This window comes from Doryrhamphus excisus, linkage group LG14, assembly GCF_037039965.1.
Source record: "Doryrhamphus excisus strain RoL-2023G ecotype Guam linkage group LG14, RoL_Dexc_Guam_v1.1, whole genome shotgun sequence".
Taxonomy (NCBI): domain Eukaryota; kingdom Metazoa; phylum Chordata; class Actinopteri; order Syngnathiformes; family Syngnathidae; genus Doryrhamphus; species Doryrhamphus excisus.
The window spans coordinates 5,750,344-5,773,596 of record NC_136370.1 but is presented as its reverse complement, the minus strand read 5'-3'; the positions used below and the strand labels follow the sequence as shown (position 1 = coordinate 5,773,596).

General features: G+C 40.5%; 1 protein-coding gene across 2 annotated transcripts; it reads right to left on the bottom strand.

Moving 5' to 3' along the window:
* Positions 1 to 643: 643 nt before the first annotated feature.
* Positions 644 to 21,442, bottom strand: ddhd1a (DDHD domain containing 1a). Of its 2 annotated transcripts, XM_058090959.2 has the most exons (14): positions 20,317 to 21,442; positions 16,396 to 16,572; positions 14,447 to 14,548; positions 11,066 to 11,194; positions 10,841 to 10,988; positions 6,717 to 6,826; positions 6,512 to 6,618; positions 6,177 to 6,439; positions 5,401 to 5,476; positions 5,139 to 5,288; positions 4,139 to 4,203; positions 3,886 to 4,058; positions 2,525 to 2,722; positions 644 to 2,435 (listed from the first exon to the last, which is right to left on the bottom strand). In XM_058090959.2, exons 1-14 carry the CDS (start codon positions 21,065 to 21,067, stop codon positions 2,242 to 2,244), a joined length of 2,643 nt encoding a protein of 880 aa, XP_057946942.2. In that variant the 5' UTR covers positions 21,068 to 21,442; the 3' UTR covers positions 644 to 2,241. The 2 variants fall into 2 exon arrangements, with proteins under 2 accessions (XP_057946942.2, XP_057946943.2); XM_058090960.2 differs by lacking the exon at positions 14,447 to 14,548.
* Between the last annotated feature and the right edge of the window lie 1,811 nt (positions 21,443 to 23,253).

Here is a 23,253-nt window from a genome sequence, read left to right as displayed (position 1 = left end):
CAAAAGTGCCTTTAATAAGAAAAATATACTATCTTCCTTTAAAAAAAAAAAAAGTCAAATGCAGCTGTGCTTTTGATTTTGAACTGCCTCCATTTAAATTGTGCAAATGTAAAGAAAACAAATGGGGAGAAGAAACAATGACGAGGTGCCACTCCCTTTCCTTTCCTTTCATTTCATTTCTTGGATCTCTTTCCATCTTTTGAGCTTGTCTGGAAGGCTTCTGTGGGTTTCAGTCAATAGGACACATTACAAAGACATACAGTAAGTGACTTTTGACACCAATAAACAACAATGAAGTCTGTTCACGGACGCATCAGCCCTTGATTGCGCGAAAGAGAAAGCAGCACTGTAAAGAAGCAGCTCTTGCAGATCATGCCGATCAAATAAAAAAAGTAGGATCTGCACAGTGTCATTTCTAATCTCCATGCATTGCTAGTGTGACAGAATGGATTTCATTTACACAAATATGGCGTATGTTGGCACTGGTTTCTTTTTCCACATACAAATAGCATCATTACACCCATGCATGGGTTTGTGAAAGGACACTACTACGAATATAGGCCATTGGTATAATACTAATTGGAATTCCTGAAGGAAAATCAATGATTAAATGCTGAAACCAATCACAGGGGAAATGACATATCCAAATATTAAGGATAGGGCATAAATCTAGAAATTGAAAGTGTTTTATTGCATAAGGAGGTTGATGCTAAATAGTTGGGCTGTCCTGATCCAATATTGATATCGGTGTAATATCAGCAAAAAATCGGCCTGCATCATAAATGTTAGATATCACCATTCCACACTCCGCTCTGGCACTTCTATTCAGCAGAATGTGATGATCACATGATCACTCCTTTTCCGACATTTCACACTCCAAAATTACTTGAATTACCAAATGTTGAGTGGCACTTTTTTGCCATGGTTTGGCTGATCAAAAATCTTAAAATGGGGTGGTATTTTTTCAGGGGGTGACACGAAGTGGTCGCAATAATTCAAGTTTAGGTAGGTACAGAAATTGAATAATACAGAGCATTTTTTACTGAATACTTTTTAATACCCCTCAACTATAATTGCAACTATAATTAAATATAACATATGATACCTGTGTGGATTGAGAAGTGGGGTATATTACTAATTATGTCTGACCCACTAAATACACAATCAGTCTATTTTAATTCATTTGTGAATACCAAAATGAAGTTTTGGAGTTGAATATATGGCTATTTGATACATTTGCATACTTAAAAGAAAACTTTGGAAATGGCTAGATATACATTTTTAAATGACTGTCTTATGTGCTATTTTTGTTTTCATCATTGTATTTGTAAAAACAAAAGTACCTTTAGTCGTACCAGGCATTAAAGTGAACAAATAAACCGAGTATAATTATTGCCCCCCCCCACCCTCCGAGAGTCTTCTTCTCTTGTGTATGTTAGGGTGCCATGACACAAAATAGCTGACTCCATTATTAATACTGGTCAATGTAACCTAAACTCCAGTAAGACACATTTTTGACTGATGCAGCTTATGGTTTGGAAAATATGGTACGCAAAATTTGTGCCGATAAAGTAACATATTGATATCACTAAAGCTGCGATATCGGTATCTGAAGTGGAAAAACCTGTATCAGGACACCCCGACTAAATAGTGGCCTTTGCTCCAGTCGACGTTGGTTACACTTCAACAGGTAACTGCAGAACCTGCCAAGTGGCATCTGTAAAGCTGACGCTTAAATACTGAACAAAACAAAAGAGGGATGTGGGAGTTTTTCTGCTATGGTGTATATCATTTGCTAACTGGCCATGCTGAAACGTGTTCTTCTGAACTTTAGGCTGCAATCTCTTCTAATGTCTGATGCATAGGGAGATTCCTCATACAGTACTTAAAATGCCCTAATGTTTAAATCACAATGTTTGGCTGGTTTGAAAAGGCAAATAAAACCTAAACTAAACTAAACAAAAAAAAACAAAACATGGTCTCATGGCGGAGCAACAGGCAGCAGTGTCATGAAGGCTCCAGACTCTCTGGTGAATGGACTAGTAGTCATACTAGCTATGGTTGCTGTCGTTTAAAGGTTCTTAGTTTAGGTGAGATACTGCACTGAACTACACAACTTTAAATTAACAAAAACTGGAATGAAACTACAAGGTCATGATTCCCAAATGTTCATAGAGTTGGATCATAGGAAAAATATCTGCATAAAAAATAACATTTTCTAAATCTTCTCAAAAATGGTTTTCAGTCAGGCTCTGGGATATCGTCTTCTTCTTCTGGGTCAGAGGGCGTCTTCGTCTGCCCGTATATGAAGGTCAACAGGAAAAGCGCTATGTCATGTGAGCACCAGTAGCCCGTGTGCGAGGTCACGGCGGACCAGTAACGACTTTCCACCAGACCTTCCCGGAGCTCAAAGTCGACACGGCGTTCAAGATCCACTGAGGACAGAGACATTGCTGCGTTATGTAATCGTGACGTATTCTCAACGGGAAAGCCTTTAAAAGACCCAACTGTGTGGAGGACTCACGTGATGTGTCAGTGGTGGGCGAGGTGGGCCGGGCCATGGTGGAGAGGCCATATGCCGATTGGCTCTCCGTTCGCTTCTGCTCCTCATCTTCAGGGTTAGTCCCGCCCTCCAGCGATATGGAGACGGAGGGTTGGCTGTTGGAGCGGGAGAAACGAGAGAAGAGGATGCCGCCGATGCCCTTCCCGATACTCGCCGCACCTACAGCAAGACAGACAGATCAAGAAAAAACATGTTAATAAGGGAAGGAGCTTTGGTACTAGGATTGGGCAAAAAGTTTACGTAGATTCTTCCAATGACAAAAAAAAAATATATATATATATATATATTATATATATTTTTTATATAAAAATATATATACATTTATATAAAATGTATATAAATATACGACTAAACGACGACGTTCATATAAAAATTATATAAAATTTATTTTTATAAAATATATATATTTTAATTTTTATAAAAAAATTATATATAAATTTATACAACATTTATATAAATATACGACTAAACGACAATTGTTATGTAAAATGTATATAAAATTAATTAAATTTATAAAATAAATATATATATATATTTTTTTTTAGCATTAGCACATTGGTAACTACACACCAGGACAGATGGTTAACACATCAGCAAAACATATATACATATATGTATTACAGTGATCGCTTACAGCATAGTTGGTGTAATGATGTGCTCTTTTACATGTTTAAAAATACTGTAAGAATGCCGTTTTTATATTTTGTAATATAGAAATAACGTCTAATCACATCGAATGGTATCGCTTGTAGACAGTATTGAATCTTTCTGTTTTTAAAAGACATTTTTGAAACACTTAAATACGTTAAAAAGCCACAGTATTTCATTGAGTAAGGATTGAGGGTCGAGTAAGGATCTCAAACAATACACTACAATGAGCCAATTCAAGTTATTCAAATAAAACCAGTACCATTACAATAAAAAGAAAATAACATTTTAACACATGCATCCAGATGCGTATCGAATCGTTTACCACAAAGAAATTTACATCCTACTTGTTACAGATGAAAACTTCTATCTGCAATTAATTCAGATTACATATGACTTAAATATGGACTAAATGTAATCGTGAGCTGGGATAGGCTCCAGCACCGTCGCGACCCTCATGAAGATCAGTGGTAGTAAATGAATGAATATTATCGACCCCTCCCCAACAAGTAGCTGGTCTTATTTTATCTTCAGAGCAAATCTCAAGAAATACTACAAATAGTACATGTACTACAAAATGCATAGTGAACTGCCTTGTATGTGGATATAATCATAATAAAAAATAGCGTGATTAAAGTGAGATGATGATGAGACTCTCAATACTGTCTTCTTACCCAATATGCTGGCCTTGCCTAAACTGGTGATGGACTCTCCGTAGTGTCTGCGTGGCAGGACAGGAGAAGTGCTTGGGCTGGGGATGCTCTCTGTGTCAGATGTGGGCTCTTTAACAAGGTTTAGGAAAGTGAGTCGCATCTCATCGTAAGGGGTAGGGTTGGTGGCGCTGCACCTGATGGAGCACACATGCAAGACGTTTATTGGTATCTATGACTCACCACATGTTACTACAATGTAGTCAGTGAGTTTTACCAGTGTATTTGGACAGGTGCAATATTGTTGTAATGCTTGAGGATGAGGGGTTCCAGTCTATAGGCCTGGAAAAAGAGCAACAATCATTTAGAGCAGGCGTCTCAAACTCAATTTACCTGGGGGCCACCGGAGCTAGGTTCTGGGTGAAGCCGGGCCGCATCAGGTTTTCAAAAAAAACCCAAAACGCATTTATTAAAAACTGGAAAAAAAAAAATCAATAAAAAAAAAAATATCTTCAATGCTTTTGCTTCTGCTATACCCTACACTTTTTCAGTACTTTGTTTCCGGTTTTCCCACACCAAAATATCTGATAAAACATTCCACTGTTCTCAAATATCTTAATTTTTATTTTTCTATACACAAAATAAGATAAAAAAATAAATAAACAAATTAAGAATAAAAACAATAAATAAATCAATCAGTAATAAATAAGTAAAATAATAATAAAACAGCAAATAAGAAAAACGTAAGAAACCACATACAGTTGGTAGAGAAATAATTTTTTTCATATTCAAATGTACAGTATTAACAGTTATTTAACCTTTAACATGAACATTAATGAAACTTAATAATTGGACCCAATTAGCAAGTTAGCATCGTACTCAGTTCCATCTGGGAGCAGCGTGGTAACTTTAACAACATGTTTGATGAGATGCTTTATCTTGACGTGTATTTTCCCTTTTATTCCAAATCATTTCCTGCATTTATTTGTACCCAGCGTCATAAGCCTTTAGCTTCATTGCTAATCCAAAGCAAAACAGGGCGGGGTAGCAGGGTAGGGTAACAGTATGGGCGGGGCAAAATCATGTTAATTGTGTCCGGTGTGCACACAGCTTTAAGCTGTCATTTCAACATTAAACTTTGGTATCAAGGTGGGGGCCTCAAACTAGCGTATCGCGGGCCGCATTTGGCCCGTGGGCCGCGAGTTTGAGACCCCTGATTTAGCGCATACAGTAGGTGCAGAATGAAATCCATATGAAGGAAATCAATGCTGACTAACCACAGGATCTGTAGGATGGAAGACGTTGAAGAGCCTGCTGCAGATGGAAGTGGGAAGGATGTGGTCCTGGTGGCAGCTGGTACCAGGCCGGATTCCTCTCAGCGCCAAAAAGACCGCAAGAGGGGAACCCATGCAGAAGAAGTTCTCTACCTAAAATATGGAAAAAGAGAATTAAAACTCATTAAAATGTACTGTACTGTCACTCAGTAGAGACTGAGAATAAACGTAGAAGAATGTAAAAGTAATTTTTTGTAGTACACACCTTAAATTTGAGTGCTGGAGGTGCTGACGGTTTAGAGGCTTCCAGTGCTAACAGCTGATTTTCCAGCTCACGTAATCTGTCACAAGCAGAAAGGGACATAAACACACACAAAACACCACAACAGAACAGACAAACCGGGCTTTTGTGGCTCTTGAGTATTGTATTCATCTCATTCCAGTGGAGACTGCCATTACACAGACTGGACAGATGGTGGTGCAAGTGAGCTGCTCCTACAGGCAACCGTGTGTGGTGCTGATGTAATACAGCTTCTTGCTAATGCAATAACATAACCTGCCACATGACTCAGCATTAAAAAGGCCACAATGTAATTGCGAAGATTCATATTTGATTACTGCATTTCCTCAAATAGTAGATGTGGGTGTGCCTAAACTGTAGAGTATCATTTATTAGACGGAATGTGTTTAGTTGTTTAAAATGTTTATAAAATCCTAACTAAGCTGATCGTTTGATTATCCTGTTGACCTGATCACAAATTAACACAGAATTATTACATTTAAATAGTAATTTGTACACATGTACTGTATATTAGTTAACCCTCATTGTAAAAATAGATTAGTACAATATACCATTCATATTTTACAGTGTTACTCTGGCAAATAAATGGACTAAACAAATGAAGCACCACTACATTAATATGAAATGTAATCATGTTGAATCAAAATTATAATTTAAAAAATAAATGACAATAAAATGAAATCATTCCAAATATAAATTGTGCTCTCGTAATTGAAATATAGAAAGACAAGAAGTCGTACCTATTTCTAGTGTAGCGCAGTTGCTCTAGGAGATGTCTCTCCTCGTAGGACATCCACTGCAGGTCCAGCTCCTCCTCCACGGCGTGGTGCTCCTGCAGGCAGAAGCGTACTGGGTCCCAGCCGGTCATGATGTCATAGGTAATGACGCAGCCAAGAGAGTGGGACACGATGGAGACTTTGCCTCCCCTGTCCTCGAACTCGGGGTTGCGGGAGCAGAAGAGAGAGTAGAGTCTGTTCAGCTCTTGTGTTAGTCCCTTGGTGATCTAGATGGAGAGAAGATGAGTGAGATGTTTGTACAAAAACAAAAACAGAAACGTATTTGTTAGCACCCTCACCTCATCTCGGTAAAGCGGGCTGTTGTAATACATGATGTCCATGGCACTGCTGTTGAGAAGATCTCTCAGGCCTCTCAGTTTGTCTGGTGTGATGGAGTCTACAGTATCTACACATGGAGAAAAAGTAAAAGTAGATGGCTTAGGCTATCCTGCTACAAAGGGACTGTCACCAATAAATGTCTGCATAAAAGGGAACATCTCAAACCTCCATCCAGGGCCAGTTTGGAACGCCACTCGACGGGCAGAAACTCCACATGCTCATGGTTGTGCTCTGAAAAGTGCTTCTCCTCCATCTTCCTGACACCCTCCCTCAACCTGAACAACAGCAGTGGGTATTCAGTTTGCAAGGTACACACACGGACCCTTTGGCTGCACTTTGGACACCCCTGCCTTTATAGCTCTTTGTTAGGGCTGACAGTGTGAGATGACGTCAATTCATGCAAGCAACAACAACTCTCATTGACCATTTAGATTGATAGCTTCCTTTGTGCATCCTTGTCCATCTCATCAGTTATAGTTTTAATTTATTTGCTCAGTGATTCTTTCTCTTCCTCGCGGGTGGTGTGCACCATTGTCTTCCAAATAGTGCCTTGATATAATACTGTAGAACCTTAGTATCATTGCATAACGCTCTATTTTCTTCCATAGGTTTTTAAAGGCAGCATTATCTTCCAATAGTGCCTTGATATAATACTGTAGAACCTTAGCATCATTGCATAACGCTCTACTTTCTTCCAAATTTTTTTTAAGGCAGCATTATCTTCCAATAGTGCCTTGATATAATACTGTAGTACCTTAGTATCATTGCATAACGCTCTACGTTCTTCCATAGGTTTTTTAAGGCAGCATTATCTTCCAATAGTGCCTTGATATAATACTGTAGAACCTTAGTATCATTGCATAACGCTCTATTTTCTTCCATAGGTTTTTAAAGGCAGCATTATCTTCCAATAGTGCCTTGATATAATACTGTAGAACCTTAGCATCATTGCATAACGCTCTACTTTCTTCCAAATTTTTTTTAAGGCAGCATTATCCTCCAATAGTGCCTTGATATAAGACTGTAGTACCTTAGTATCATTGCATAACGCTCTACGTTCTTCCATAGGTTTTTTAAGGCAGCATTATCTTCCAATAGTGCCTTGATATAATACTGTAGAACCTTAGTATCATTGCATAACGCTCTATTTTCTTCCATAGGTTTTTAAAGGCAGCATTATCTTGCAATAGTGCCTAGATAGCATCCTGTAGAACCTCAATATCATTGCATAACGCTCTACTTTCTTCCATAGGTTTTTTTAAGGCAGCATTATCTTCCAATAGTGCCTTGATATAATACTGTAGAACCTTAGCATCATTGCATAATGCTCTACTTTCTTCCATAGGTTTTAAGGCAGCATTATCTTCCAATAGTGCCTTGATATAATACTGTAGAACCTTAGCATCATTGCATAACGCTCTACGTTCTTCCATAGGTTTTTTAAGGCAGCATTATCTTCCAATAGTGCCTTGATATAATACTGTAGAACCTTAGCATCATTGCATAACACTCTACTTTCTTCCAAATTTTTTTAAGGCAGCATTATCTTCCAATAGTGCCTTGATATAAGACTGTAGAACCTTAGTATCATTGCATAACGCTCTACGTTCTTCCATAGGTTTTTTTAAGGCAGCATTATCTTCCAATAGTGCCTTGATATAATACTGTAGAACCTTAGTATCATTGCATAACGCTCTACGTTCTTCCATAGGTTTTTTTAAGGCAGAATTATCTTCCAATAGTGCCTTGATATAATACTGTAGAACCTTAGTATCATTGCATAACACTCTATTTTCTTCCATAGGTTTTTAAAGGCAGCATTATCTTGCAATAGTGCCTAGATAGCATCCTGTAGAACCTCAATATCATTGCATAACGCTCTACTTTCTTCCATAGGTTTTTTAAGGCAGCATTATCTTCCAATAGTGCCTTGATATAATACTGTAGAACCTTAGCATCATTGCATAATGCTCTACTTTCTTCCATAGGTTTTTTTAAGGCAGCATTATCTTCCAATAGTGCCTTGATATAATACTGTAGAACCTTAGCATCATTGCATAACGCTCTACTTTCTTCCATAGGTTTTTTTAAGGCAGCATTATCTTCCAATAGTGCCTTGATATAATACTGTAGAACCTTAGCATCATTGCATAATGCTCTACTTTCTTCCAAATTTTTTTTAAGGCAGCATTATCTTCCAATAGTGCCTTGATATAAGACTGTAGAACCTTAGTATCATTGCATAACGCTCTACGTTCTTCCATAGGTTTTTTAAGGCAGCATTATCTTCCAATAGTGCCTTGATATAATACTGTAGAACCTTAGTATCATTGCATAACGCTCTACGTTCTTCCATAGGTTTTTTTTAAGGCAGAATTATCTTCCAATAGTGCCTTGATATAATACTGTAGAACCTTAGTATCATTGCATAACACTCTATTTTCTTCAATAGGTTTTTAAAGGCAGCATTATCTTGCAATAGTGCCTAGATTGCATCCTGTAGAACCTCAATATCATTGCATAACGCTCTACGTTCTTCCATAGGTTTTTTTAAGGCAGCATTATCTTCCGATAGTGCCTTGATATAATACTGTAGAACCTTAGCATCATTGCATAACGCTCTACTTTCTTCCATAGTTTTTTTAAGGCAGCATTATCTTCCAATAGTGCCTTGATAACATCCAGTCGAACATTCATTTCATTGCATTATGCCCCATTTTCTTGCTCTCTGTGCATGGGACAAATATTGTACATCATCATGAACATCACACTACCACACACAAACACATAAACAACTATGTATTGTAGTATGCCTCCCATACACAATCACTGTACATCAGACTGCCACACACAAACACACACACACACACACACACACACACACACACACACAACTATGTAGTGGGTGTATGCATGCAGAGTATGAAAAATACGTAGATGTTAGCAGGTCTGCTTATCTTGTAAAGACAACAGTGTTTGATCATGAATAGTTCTTAGCAGACAAGTGACATTCTTGACATATGTGAACCTTAAACAGACTTAAAACTGTACTCTCAGAGCTAGACGTAACACCAAATACAAAACACTGGAGGTAGTCCAGAAGAAGAGGTGGCTAGACGTGCCACGCTGATGTTTCCTCTTGGCTGGGCGGGTGTTTGTAGGTCGTAATCCCTAGGTAGCTAGCGAAGCTTAAGGCGCTCTGCAGCTTGACTTGGTCTACTTTACCTGCTTAGCCACCCTAAGCCGCTGTTAATGGCCTGACCCTAACTTTTTGACACAGACACACATGGCTCCTCTCGTCTGAATTCTCTGCCAACACTGTTGTGGAACGTTCATGAAGAGGAAAAGTGGGCGGCCTGCCGCAAAAAGATTTTGCGCTATCATTTTATATTTGGCACTATCTGTTCACTCTCACATTATAATAATGTGACTGAATGTATTGTCTTTAAAACGGTTATCAGTCTTGATTGGACACACTCTCCTTTGCAAGCAACAACCGAGGAGGGAAACAAAACATAAACCATGTGTCACTATGATAAGCCCCCACCTGCAAAAACAAATGGCTGGAACATATAATTTATCATATCATATTCTCTAACAGGTTTTGTAGGCCTGTCACAATAAGAAACTTAGCTGGACAATATTTGTCTTTTAAATTATTGCAGATAAACAATATTTTTGTTATTTTGAGACCATTTTTCCATTCATGTAATGCTAATATATGGCATAGTGATGCAAGTACATTGTATCAAAAGGAACAAACTTTAATTTCTCCAAATTATTCAATATTGTAATTATGGAATGTCTAGAGCTTTTAAAATCAAATGAATTAAACATGCAGAAAACTGATATTAAACAATAGTTCCCGATAGTGTATTGATGAGGAGAAAAACAAAATGTAATGCGTATTATGGACACTATTGAATATTTCTGATTTGAGTCAGTGTCACTTTCTTTATTGTCTGAATATTGATTTAAAAAAAAGAAAAAAATGTGTCAATGCAGATGTCAGCTCACCTGCATAGTTACCTTTTTGATTCACTTTTAGCAACATGGTGGGTGGACTACGCTGCGTAGGTTTAATGAGGTGGAACATTTAGTCAAAGTACATGTTTTGGATGCAGCAAAATGTGTTTGGTACACAATGAGGTGTTATACTTCAGGAATCCAGAAAGTTGGAACGTTAAGTTCCATCGTTGTATAAAATGTATTCAATTGTCTACGACAGACTCCTTCATGTCACAAAATGATGTGCAAACTCCTACTAAATGTAAACTCTCAAAACTTACATTCCAGTATTTTTGATAATGCGCCCCTGGTCCATCTTCTGTCCGATGCCATGGACCACGAAGACAATGTGTGTCGTCTGAGGGGGTCTGTCCTCTGGAGAGGCCTCCTCAACGTAACCTCTATGAAGCCGAGTTCCGCTACTGGAGGCTAGAAGAACGGAGAATTTTAAATTATTTTTCAAGCTTTTCAAGAAGTAAAGACATCCTCATCCTCTTCCCCCAGACCTTTGGAGAAACCAAGTTTCTGTGTCACAGTGCGAGCGATTTTGGAGGTGGTAGCGTCACTGTAGAGGTAGACTTCATCCACGCTGTGCCAGTCCACATGCGTCCGAGTCAGCTTCAGGCTGTGGATGGCTGCAGGATTGGGAGGAAAGCAAGAGTGAGAAAACATAATGCATTGACAAAGAGTCAGGAAAAAAAACACAAGAGAAGTTGTGAGAGAATACAGGCAACATCAGAGTTATTTAAGATGGACAGGTTAACACAAAACAGTACTTGTTTTGAAAAAGGTTAAAGCTCTTGCTTGTTGTCCTGCTTACGAGTTAACTAATATTTATGTGCAATGCAGTGACAAGAACAAAGCGCTGTAACTGTGCCTGCACTATACAGATATTACGATCATTTGGGATCATTATCCAGATGAGATTGATGGAAGACTTGGTTCAATGTGCAGTTATGGCTCTTTTGTACAGCTCTGAACCGATCTGAGGATTTAATGCTTTCAGAACAGACGACAGGACTTGGGGAAATGCTGATGACTTGCAGAAAATGCCAAAGTCTTAGCAATACTACCTTTTCATAACCTTTTCACCAGCAGAAGAAATAACAACAATCATAAACACCACTCTTGAGGAAATGGATTACCCTTCAGCAGCTTCCTTTTTCACTATAAATCATGCATTCATAAAGCAAGACATACCATTGAGATACAAGACACAATGCAGCCCTGCAGCATTGGAAACCAGGAGGAAGTGCCAATGAAAAATATACAGTGGGGCAAAAAAGTATTTAGTCAGCCACCAATTGTGCAAGTTCTCCCACTTAAAAAGATGAGAGAGGCCTGTAATTTTCATCATAGGTACGCTTCAACTATGAGAGACAAAATGAGAAAAAAAAATCCAGATAATCACATTGTTTGATTTTTAAAGAATTTATTTGCAAATCATGGTGGAAAATAAGTATTTGGTCACCTACAAACAAGCAAGATTTGTGGCTCTCACAGACCTGTAAGTTCTTCTTTAAGAAGCTCCTCTGTCCTCCACTCGTTACCTGTATTGATGGCACCTGTTTGAACTGGTTATCAGTATAAAAGACACCTGTCCACAACCTCAGACAGTCACACTCCAAACTCCACTATGGCCAAGACCAAAGAGCTGTCAAAGGACATCAGAAACAAAATTGTAGACCTGCACCAGGCTGGGAAGACTGAATCTGCAATAGTTAAGCAGCTTGGTGTGAAGAAATCAACTGTGGGAGCAATTGTGAGAAAATGGAAGACCTACAAGACCACCGATAATGTCCCTCGATCTGGGGCTCCATGCAAGATCTCACCCCGTGGGGTCAAAATGATAACAAGAACGGTGAGCAAAAATCCCAGAACCACACGGGGGGACCTAGTGAAAGACCTGCAGAGAGCTGGGACCATATTAACGAAGGCTACCATAAGTAACACACTCCGCCGCCAGGGACTCAAATCCTGCAGTGCCAGACGTGTCCCCCTGCTGAAGCCAGTACATGTCCAAGCCCGTCTGAAGTTTGCTAGAGAGCATTTGGATGATCCAGAAGAGGATTGGGAGAATGTAATATGGTCAGATGAAACCAAAATAGAACTTTTTGGTATCAACTCAACTCGTCGTGTTTGGAGGAGAAAGAATGCTGAGTTGCATCCAAACAACACCACACCTACTGTGAAGCATGGGGGTGGAAACATCATGCTCTGGGGCTGTTTTTCTGCAAAGGGACCAGGACAACTGATCCGTGTAAATGGGAGAATGAATGGGGCCATGTATCGTGAGATTCTGAATGAAAACCTTCTTCCATCAGCAAGGGCACTGAAGATGAAACGTGGCTGGGTCTTTCAGCATGACAACGATCCCAAACACACCGCCCGGGCAACGAAGGAGTGGCTTCATAAGAAGCATTTCAAGGTCCTGGAGTGGCCTAGCCAGTCTCCAGATCTCAACCCCATAGAAAATCTTTGGAGGGAGTTGAAAATCCGTGTTGCCCAGCGACAGCCCCTAAACATCACTGCTCTAGAGGCGATCTGCATGGAGGAATGGGCCAAAATACCTACAACAGTGTGTGAAAATCTTGTGAAGAGTTACAGAAAACGTTTGATCTCTGTCATTGCCAACAAAGGGTATATCACAAAGTATTGAGATGAACTTTTGTTTTTGACCAAATACTTATTTTCCACCATGATTTGCAAATAAATTCTTTAAAAATCAAACAATATGATTATCTGGATTTTTTTTTTCTCATTTTGTCTCTCATAGTTGAAGCGTACCTATGATGAAAATTACAGGCCTCTCTCATCTTTTTAAGTGGGAGAACTTGCACAATTGGTGGCTGACTAAATACTTTTTTGCCCCACTGTATGCAAGTTCCTTGGTCAGATGTCAATTGGAGGCATACAAGTAACTTCACGGTTTCACACTGAAAGGCAATGCATTGTGGAAGGAGTGTTGAAGGGGTGGCAATCAACCATGAACCATTAAAGTCCATCTGTTTAAAAAAAACTATTAGCGCTTGGTTATCGTCTTTGAAGATTCACCAACACATGCAACACAAGGGAGGAAGGTATCTGTTGACTGATATGAATCAAAGGAGGTCTGTCTGTACAACTAATAATCACATTCTCCGAGCACGATGAAGCCAAATGCAGCATTGGTCACACTGCAGGACAATGAATCAGAGGACATGCTAACAAGGACGTCTCTTTGCTTGGATTGTAGCCCACGGTCACAATGATCGGCTACAGAGACGGGGGATGAAAGCTGTGAGAAAGAGTCTACTAGATGTCTACTGATCTCACTTGCTTTCAAACAGGTCTGCACAGAATTCATAGTCTTTTCTTAGTCTGGGATGAACCCTAAGTACTAGGGTTATACAAGTACTCTGAAGAGTATCTCTATTGACCCAGAGACCTCGCTATTCAGCATATTTAATGAGGGTCAATACGTCCAGAAGCAGGCCACTGATGAATTTCCGAGACGGCATAATGGCCCATCTATTCAGATATTCTTTTGTGTTCGATGGCAACCAAGAGCTTTGTTCATGCTGACGTGCATCATTAATACTGCAAGGGATGTCACTTTAGACTTAAGCCAGGAAAAGAGAGACACTGGTTCCTCAATGAGCAGCAAAAGAACAGCAATAGCACCAAAGTCTAGATCACAGCACAAAAGGGGGAGGTTCTAGCAACTAAGCCCAGTTAAAGCAACAGCTGATAACTGAGCCTAGTTCTAGCACTAAGTCATTTTTAAAGGTCTGAATCCTTAAAAGAAAGGGAAATCTAGTCCCACAGAGACCAAGGATCTACAGGTAGATAAGAGAGGATAAAAGCTAGCGGGTTCAAGTAAAGAGAAAACTCGTCTTTTACAGTACCTTGGCAGCGTTTGCGCTTGTGACATGTTGCTTTAGCACTCGTCTGATATCCACTCCATTTGAACAGAAAGGGGAGGTAGAAAGGGGGCAGGTGGGAGAGAACTAACAACCAAGAAAAAGTGAGTAATGGGCCATACAGGCTACCCCGGTCATCACTCTTCAACGGGCACATCTGTCAAGTAGCGGCGCTTTGAGATTGATGTGCCAAGGTCCAAACCCTTGAGCGCCCACGTGCATCTCATGAGTACTGAGATGTTGCTCATTGCCAAGTCGACAGTCTGACGTGCAGCACTACTTGACACGTGCCTATGATGACAGGGGTAGTGACTCTTATGTACAGACTTCTATAAGGTTCATTCTTCTCATAGCATTTAGTTTAACACCATTCTTCACATTGTTTCAGTAAGCGTTTAGGAGGGACACAAATGAAAACAGTTATATAGTATGTAAATGAGCACAGCTACACATTCCTCATTAACGTTGTACCTGTATTTACTGATACTTTCAACATCAGCTAAATTGTAATGAGGCACATAAAGATATCTGGACGTGACATTTAAAAAGGCCAGTCAATTTGTTAGCCAAATTAGCAGACTTCAAATATCAAACGTGACTAGATGATGGCGTCCATGCGAAAACACTGACCACTAGATTTGTAAATGTCAGCAGTGTCTCCCTCAGCTAAAAAGTAGGAGGGGAAAAAAGCCCGACAGGGAGTAGACCTGCTGAGTGCACAGGAAGTTATTTCACCGTACAAGGCATCAGAGGAGTCCATTTAGCTTTAAAGGCTGTAAGGGCTTTATGTGTATGACAAGGGTATGCAATGGGAAGAACCGCAAACGAAGGCTAATAACTGTGTTTTATATCGTCATTGATGACCACAGTTTCACCATGGAACAGATTATTTCTATTGTCATTAGTTCCCATGGGGAAAAATGTTTTGAAATCGGAACGTGTAGCAGACAGTGCTCCACCTTAGAGGAGATCCCACTGGGATACATGCTAGTTAGTATGGCTCTCCTAATATATACACACACAAACAAAGATAACTGCTAGTGAATTTGTTGTCACAAAAATGAAAAGCACAAGGGTTTACTACGTATCCTGGATATATTATGTGATCATGCCTGAATCGATTGCTTCTGCATCCACCATTTCTAAAGGAGAATGAAGAGAAGATAGTAAGAAGTGATGAATGCGCGACACTGCAGCGCTGCCACATCCAATCTCCGGGCTTTATGATTCAATTTATCATCCGTAACACACCCTCGTGCTTGAGAATACTGAATCACTTCAAGGACTGGTTAATATTAATGCATATTTAAAACATAAAATTTGTGCTTGCATTTCACATGCTTGGAGATGGAGATAATCAAACTATGATCACTATGTTGTGTGTGGGTGTTTACAGGCGGGTGAGCATTCTGTGTGCGTGTGTGTATGTAATCTGACGCTTGCAGAACAGGAGTGGCAATATGAGCACAAATACTGCCCTAATGTAATACATTTGTAAAATTAAGCTACTTTCTACATTAAACACTTCCAACTTATAGAAATTTAGTAGTGCAGTACTATTTTGTTTATTCTGGCCTTGGGAGCATAATGCAATCTCTTTCAGTTGTATGTCTTTTCACACGCACACATTTTTTTTTGTTTGAAATCCTTTTCTTAGCAACTATCCTTCACACTCCCACACAGGCAGCCTTGGAGGAGAGTGTTAAATCAAAGACACTCTTTCTTATTGGCCATCAAGGGGCGGCCCTTTAAGGGACGTGCCTCAATGTATGCCTGGCACCTGCTTCTCACTGTGGCAATGGCGAAACGAAACCTGCATGCTCAAGAATGAATGGAAGCACCTGTTGCTTTCAATCCTAGTGTATCGACACAAAAGGGTTTGTACTTCTCTAAAACAGGCACACACTTCCTTATTGTTCAAGCAATAAGCTCACCATCTTTGCTGTCGACGGTACGGACGACCAAATCGGTCTCGAAGGTGTCTTGTGTCTGCTGCCCGCGGAAGTGGCTCAGGTGCTCGCGTTCGATGAGGTCACTCTCGTCCTCTTCCAAAGGAAGCCAGGTGCCATCGATGAACCACTGGCCTCTCATCACTGGTATGCGGTCTTGCGCTGTTAAGGCAAAATGACAAAAACGGGGTTAAATGAGTTGATTTAACATGCCACATGTGGACTTCAGGGTATATAATTTCCTATACAAGTGGCCTCCGCTCTAATGGACACCGTCCCCTGTTTAAACAGTGTGTGTCCTCTACTGGAATAGGCAACACCACAGCTCAAATAGTGCCAATTACATTGCCATGCACTAGGGTAAATGTTGTTACCGCCGCACATAACGCCTGCAGAACTGACCTGGAATCTGTAAAGCTGATGAAATTAACAGAAAGACCATTCGGGGGTAAAACTGCTTAACATTACTACACAACCATTACAAAGAACTAGTGTTATACTATGTGTTTGTAATGTACAATTATATAATAAAGATTACATTAATTAATTTTTTTTTATTATGTTATAAAAATGGGCGGCACGGCGGTAAAGTGGTTAGCGCACAGACCTCACAGCCAGGAGACCATGGTTCAATTCCACCCTCGGCCATCTCTGTGTGGAGTTTGCATGTTCTCCCCGTGCATGCGTGGGTTTTCTCCGGGTACTCCGGTTTCCTCCCACATTCCAAAAACATGCTAGGTTAATTGGCCACTCTAAATTGTCCATAGGTATGAATGTGAGTGTGAATGGTTGTTTGTCTATATGTGCCCTGTGATTGGCTGGCGACCAGTCCAGGGTGTACCCAGCCTCTCGCCCGAAGACAGCTGGGATAGGCTCCAGCACCCCCCGCGACCCTCGTGAGGAAAAAGCGGTAGAAAATGAATGAATGAATGAATGAATATTATAAAAATGCTTTTGCCTAGATTTCTTCAACTGCCAAAGGGGAAATGTTCTGAACTCCTGTTTCCATACCAGTGTTGTACTGAGTAGAATAATGTTGCCTGGACGAGTTGTGCATGATGTGGATGTTAGCCAATAGATGATGTCATCAGAGCTGACAAATTTAAATGATTTCTTTTACATACGTATATAGGCCACAGGTACCCATATTGTTAAATGGAATATTTACACAGGAAGACACACATTAAACCCTGCAATCCTAACGATGACCTGTGTCTCCAGGGTCACTCGCTAGCTCCAATTAGACATTTTTTAAGGTTATCAACAAATGTTTCTTGTATCATGTCACATTTGAACCAATAAATGGTACTCAAATGTAGGGTACCTGTGTGAGTCATAGAAATGGACTACTTTAATGCTCAGGAATCACAGGTCACCACAGCACATACAAACCCTACTCATGGCATCAAAAGAATTACACCCAACAACGCAATACGGGGATAAAAACAGACACAATACCAACATGTAATACAGAATAATAACAGCTTTTACATTTACAAACACTGTACAGCAAAGCACACTGGGAAACAGGAAGTGTTCCTGACGCTACATTAAAAAATAAAACACAGTTATTTTTATTAATAAAGCACAGTTATGTACTGTTAACAACTATAAGGGGTCGTATTTGAGCTGAATCACATCTGAGTGGCAGCGTAAAATGTTGCTAATTGTCCTTCCACACGTCCTCCACTTGGCTCAGGAACCGCTGCCCGCGACATGCAGGCCCTGCCCGGAAACTCGCACCCCCTGCCCCCTGCAATGCAGCGAGTGACGCGATCTGCAAGCACGTGCCGCCCGGCACTGTACATTCACTTCGCCGGTCAAACGCCCCAGCAAGCGCCAACGTCTGGGACGAATGCCCCACAGCACATCCACACTGAAACTGTGGCATTCGGCTGACGTACTATAAATTTTGTGCTTTAATTCATATTAGCGTTTGAATACATAGCTCGTCCGTGCCTCCATGTAAGAGGCTAAATAGCTGACAGGAGGCTCACTCTTTCCAATCATATGACTATAAAACCAATGGACGCAAACACAAGGTGAACCCTGCTTGTGCAAGACAAGGAAATGGAGCAGGCACACGTACATGTCGCACATGTCTATTAATCAAAATGATCAACCTCTTTTTTTTTATCGCTCGATTAATCGTTTCTTCAATTTTCGTGACAGGCCTACCAATTACCTTGTGTTTTAGTGATAAGATAATCACAACTTTGACTTTCCAAAACAGTCATCTCGTTGCGTGATTCAACAGCACCTCTGCTGGTGGTGGCCAAGTAGTGTACTCCATTGTGGCTCAGTTGCTTCAAAACAGGATGAATCTGATCGATTTCACACAATCAACCAGATTCAGAACAGTCAAGTTATCAAATTATCCATTACTACTATGTCTATCTGTACCGCTGATAGACTGGTACTCTCTGCAGTTGAGTAACTAAATCTCTCCAGCTACAACAGCAGTAAATACGGTATGCGGCTGATTGCAATTCTAAGTTGAAGTCAGACAAATCCAGGAGGGCCAAGTCTCGGTGGATTATGGAGCGAGGCCAGCTGTGAGTACTTTTACAGATTAATTAGTGGGTTACTGTGATTAATGAGCAGGGTATTATTAATGCATGTACACATTATTTCAACACGTATTTTCATCTCAGTCATATTTTTGAGGCAGGAGAGCTTATTTGGACAAAGCCACAAACATGCTTGCGTTGACAGTAACAACACAGCAGGCTACAGGCAGGCGGCATCACTGCACCGACAGATGCAGGAGTAGTGCTTGTTAAGGTGGTTCATTATGGTTAGATTAGATAACTGTGTGTATCCAACTGCTCATTCACTTAACAGAACAATGAGATTTTGTACACATCTCATGTCTGTCGGTAAACTTCTGAATGGACACTGGAAGGCAAATATGTGAAAAAAAATGCCTCAAACATAAAACTTGCAGTGAACCTTGTGAGGTGTTTTTTTAATATTTATGTGATGCCACCACAAAAGGCTACCAGCTCTGAGGTATAGAAAAAGTATGATGAAATGGAACAAGAACGAGGAAATTAGCACTAAAATAGTAATACATAATTGGTTGACTTCTTTTTTTTTTAATTGAAATGGAGAACTTGAAGGTTACAATATTCTTGCCATTTAAAAAAATATTTAAATGTGGGGGTCAAATTTTACAGTGATAATAATTCATGTTGTTTCACTTTGTATCTGTCCCGACACTCAATTCCCCTAGGTAACACACAAAGAGTAATCTTAAATGTTTCTTTCAATCTGTCTTTCTTTTGTTATGGCTACTATATTGGGTAATAGGAGTGCAAAGGTGACTAGAGGGCTGTTATTTCATGTATAGAGGACTCAAATGATGTTAAAAACTGTATTTATAAAGGTGATAAACAGGGTTCTCTGTGCTCTAACTGCAAATTCATATCTAAGGAATTATATTTTATGGAAATTCACTGATCGTGGTTGTGTCTGGAACCAGTTAACAACGATAAATGAGGGATCACTATTATAACACAAAGGTGATGACCTTCTATGTCAATGGACATGGAATTAAATTGCCAAAATTGTGATGTTTTGGAGCCTTTATAAGGCCTACTATGCAGCTTTAAACAAATGTGTACACTTTCTACATACATCACTGGACATGGAAAAGTCTAGAAAGCGCCACAATGTTTTTGGTACTTCATAAGGCCTACTTGCTGTAGATTTTAACTACTACTGTTTGTATTTTAACAGAAGTCAGTTAACACTTTCTATGTCACAAGACATGTTAAAGGATCAGAATAGCACAAAGTGTTGATTTGTTGCACCTATAAGGTATACTACCTCACTGGGCATGTAAAGGGAGCAAAGAAATATACTTTATGAGGCATAACAGCTCAAATTTTGGGGGATACTTACGCATCCAGTAAACAGGGTAGCATTCCCGCTCTCTGACATCCACCTCATAAAGTCCTCCCCGCACACAAACAGGCTCCACGTTGATGTCAGTGCTGTCAGAGTCCCTCTGGTCCATGCTGTTGGTGGATGTCTCCAAAGAGACGCTACTGGTCCTCGTCTCCACCGGTGATACTCCATTCTCTTCCACCGGGGCATCACCGCTATCCGACTCCTGGGTGCTCGCTGCACCGGGGTTCAGCTCCCAGTATTTCCGAAACATTAGCTCAATGTTAAGAGAGTCATGTCCCACAAAGGGTTTCCATGTTTTCTTGTCCTCCTTGTAGAACCACCGCACTTCCTCCGGACCGAGCTCCACCACCACGTCGCTGAAGTGGTGCTTGGAGCTGTTCGACCGAGACCGCTTCCTCCTGTCGAACAGTGGGCCCACCACCGCCGCGTCGCCTTCGCCGCACTCCACGGTGTCACCACCACCGCCACCGCCACCGCTGTCGATGTAGGATGCTGGGGGGAAGTCCAGCAGGATCCCGTCCTCGTTGAGTTCCAGTTCCAGGTGGGGTGCTTCCAATCCGGGTTGGACCGACGACACCCCGGGCTGCACGGCATCGTCCATGGGGCTCATGTCGTGACAGTACTCGCAGCCACTCAAGTCCCACTTTATGTTGTTGTTGTCAGCCGTTGTCACCCCCACTTGGGGGCAGTTATTAGCATCTCTGTGTAAAGTCTGGCTAAACGTGGAGCTAATGTTGCTCATATCTGTTGGCGCCCTACCCTCCGCGCCTGTTAGCTTTAACCATTAAAAGGGTGCCACAATACGCCATTATATTCTCTAATTGATACACGGTTGTCCCATTAAGTGTTCTAGAAAAGTCTAGCAGCTAGCTAGCAGCTAGCTAGCTAGCTTCCCAATGCTAACCAAGCCGGTAGAAGTCCAAGGCTAGCCGGACAACACATTCGCACCCCTTTTTGAAACTCCAACGCCATTACCCTTCATGAACACTTTTTAAAAGTCGTTTATACTAAATATGTCGTAAATTGTGTTACTCTTAAGTATCCTTGAGGAGTTTCTTCAGATAAATCCAGTACTTCCATAGCGACACAGGCAGCTCGAGAGAAGTGGATACGAGTGCACGCGAGCCGTGAGCTTGTGACAGCTGACGTTGACACGCTCGTGCCGCGATAGCGCGCACGTAGAAGGCACACGCCTGAAGGCATCATTTATCCGGTAGGTAGCGACAAACGCCCATTAATTGTAAACAAAATGCACTAGTACAGCACTGGTACTCCATCCATTAATACATTTTCCAATAAGTTCCAGTTAGTATCATTTCTCAAGTCACAAGCTATAGTGCAGTATATGTTTTGTAGGAGCTATTTATTAGTGTGTTCCTAGGTTTCTAATATCTGTTGATTTATTTTTTGTTGTTTTGTTTGGATTACTTGATAATATTTTCTTGTTAGTTATTTATTTGTTTATCTATCATATTTTGTTGGGGTTAATTAGTAGTTAATTTGTGGGTTTATTTCATTGGGTAACACCCCGGGCACTTGCAATATATTTGGGTAGGCAGTGCTCACAGGACCAGCATGAACCGAGGTGGGCCTATGGTTTTTGTACCAGTGCAAGAGAGGCAACAGGAAAAGGCCCTTGTTCCTTTTTTGTTTGTTTGCTTGCTTGGTAATAAAAGGAAATAAGAAGAAACGGAACAAGATTGTTTGGACAATGACTCTTTTGCCTGCGTAAAACAAAACCTGTGGTGCAACAGTGGCCTTTTGATTATAGTGTAAGTTACGTTTATTTTAAGGACAAATAGCCACTACATGTTTTTTATAGTATATAAAAAAAACATTTCAACATCCATCCAAGCTTTTCAAGCATGAACTGCCACGTTTCTCTCAAAACTCTGACTTCGTCCATTGTCTTGGCAGTGGAAACAGCAATTTCAATGGCATTGTTCAAAGTTCCGGATTGTACCTTTTAACTTCGATTCAAAATGACTGAACAACAACAAACCATTCCCTGCACACAAGGTTCAAAGGGCTGGCTGCATTAGCATGCCAGGAAGTGATAAATCCTTTTTAAGTAGAAAATGAATGAATGAATGAATGAAAGTAGTTGCTGTGTAAAATTCAGTGGAATTTTGCTTGTTTTTTCTCCCAATAAGGGTCACTGGCAAGTTTTTTCAGCAGCTCCAGTGAGAAAGAATGTAGTTTTTCCTCTTCATGTATGCACAGGCCAGTAATGACTAAATGTATTTTTCTCTTGTGTGGGTATGGTTTTTGGGGCCCTGTCTTTGGTGATCTATTGACAAAAAAGTGTAAAAATACAATGATAAAATGTTTGGAAATTTTCGTTTGGGAAAAGTACTATGGGAGGGTAGGGAACAGGGGGAGGAGATGCTAGAAGAGGTTTGCCCTGGAAAGGAGAGGAATGAAGAATAGCTGCAGCAAGACGTATATGTGTATATGTGTATATGTGTATGAGTATATGTGTGTGAATGAGAGGGACCCTAGTGGAAGAGTGAGGTTACAGGGAGAAGAGATACAGAAGGTGGATAATTTTAAGTACTTGGGGTCAACAGTCCAGAACAATGGAGGTTGTGAAAAGGAGGTGAAGAAGCATGTGCAGGCAGGATGGAACGGGTGGAGAAAAATGTCAGGCGTGATGTTTGATAGAAGAGTTTCAGCTAAAATGAAAGGAAAAGGTATACAAAACTGTAGTGAGACCAGCCATGTTGTTTGGTATAGAGACAGGAAGCAGAACTGGAGGTAGCAGAGATGAGGATGCCAAGGTTCTAATTAAGAGTGACCAGGATGGATAGGATCTGGAAGGAGTACATCAGAGGGACATGACATGTTAGAGGCCTTGGTTGGGACATGTCCAGAGGAGAGATAGTGAATATATTGGTAGAAGGATGCTGCCAGGTAGGAGGCGTAGAG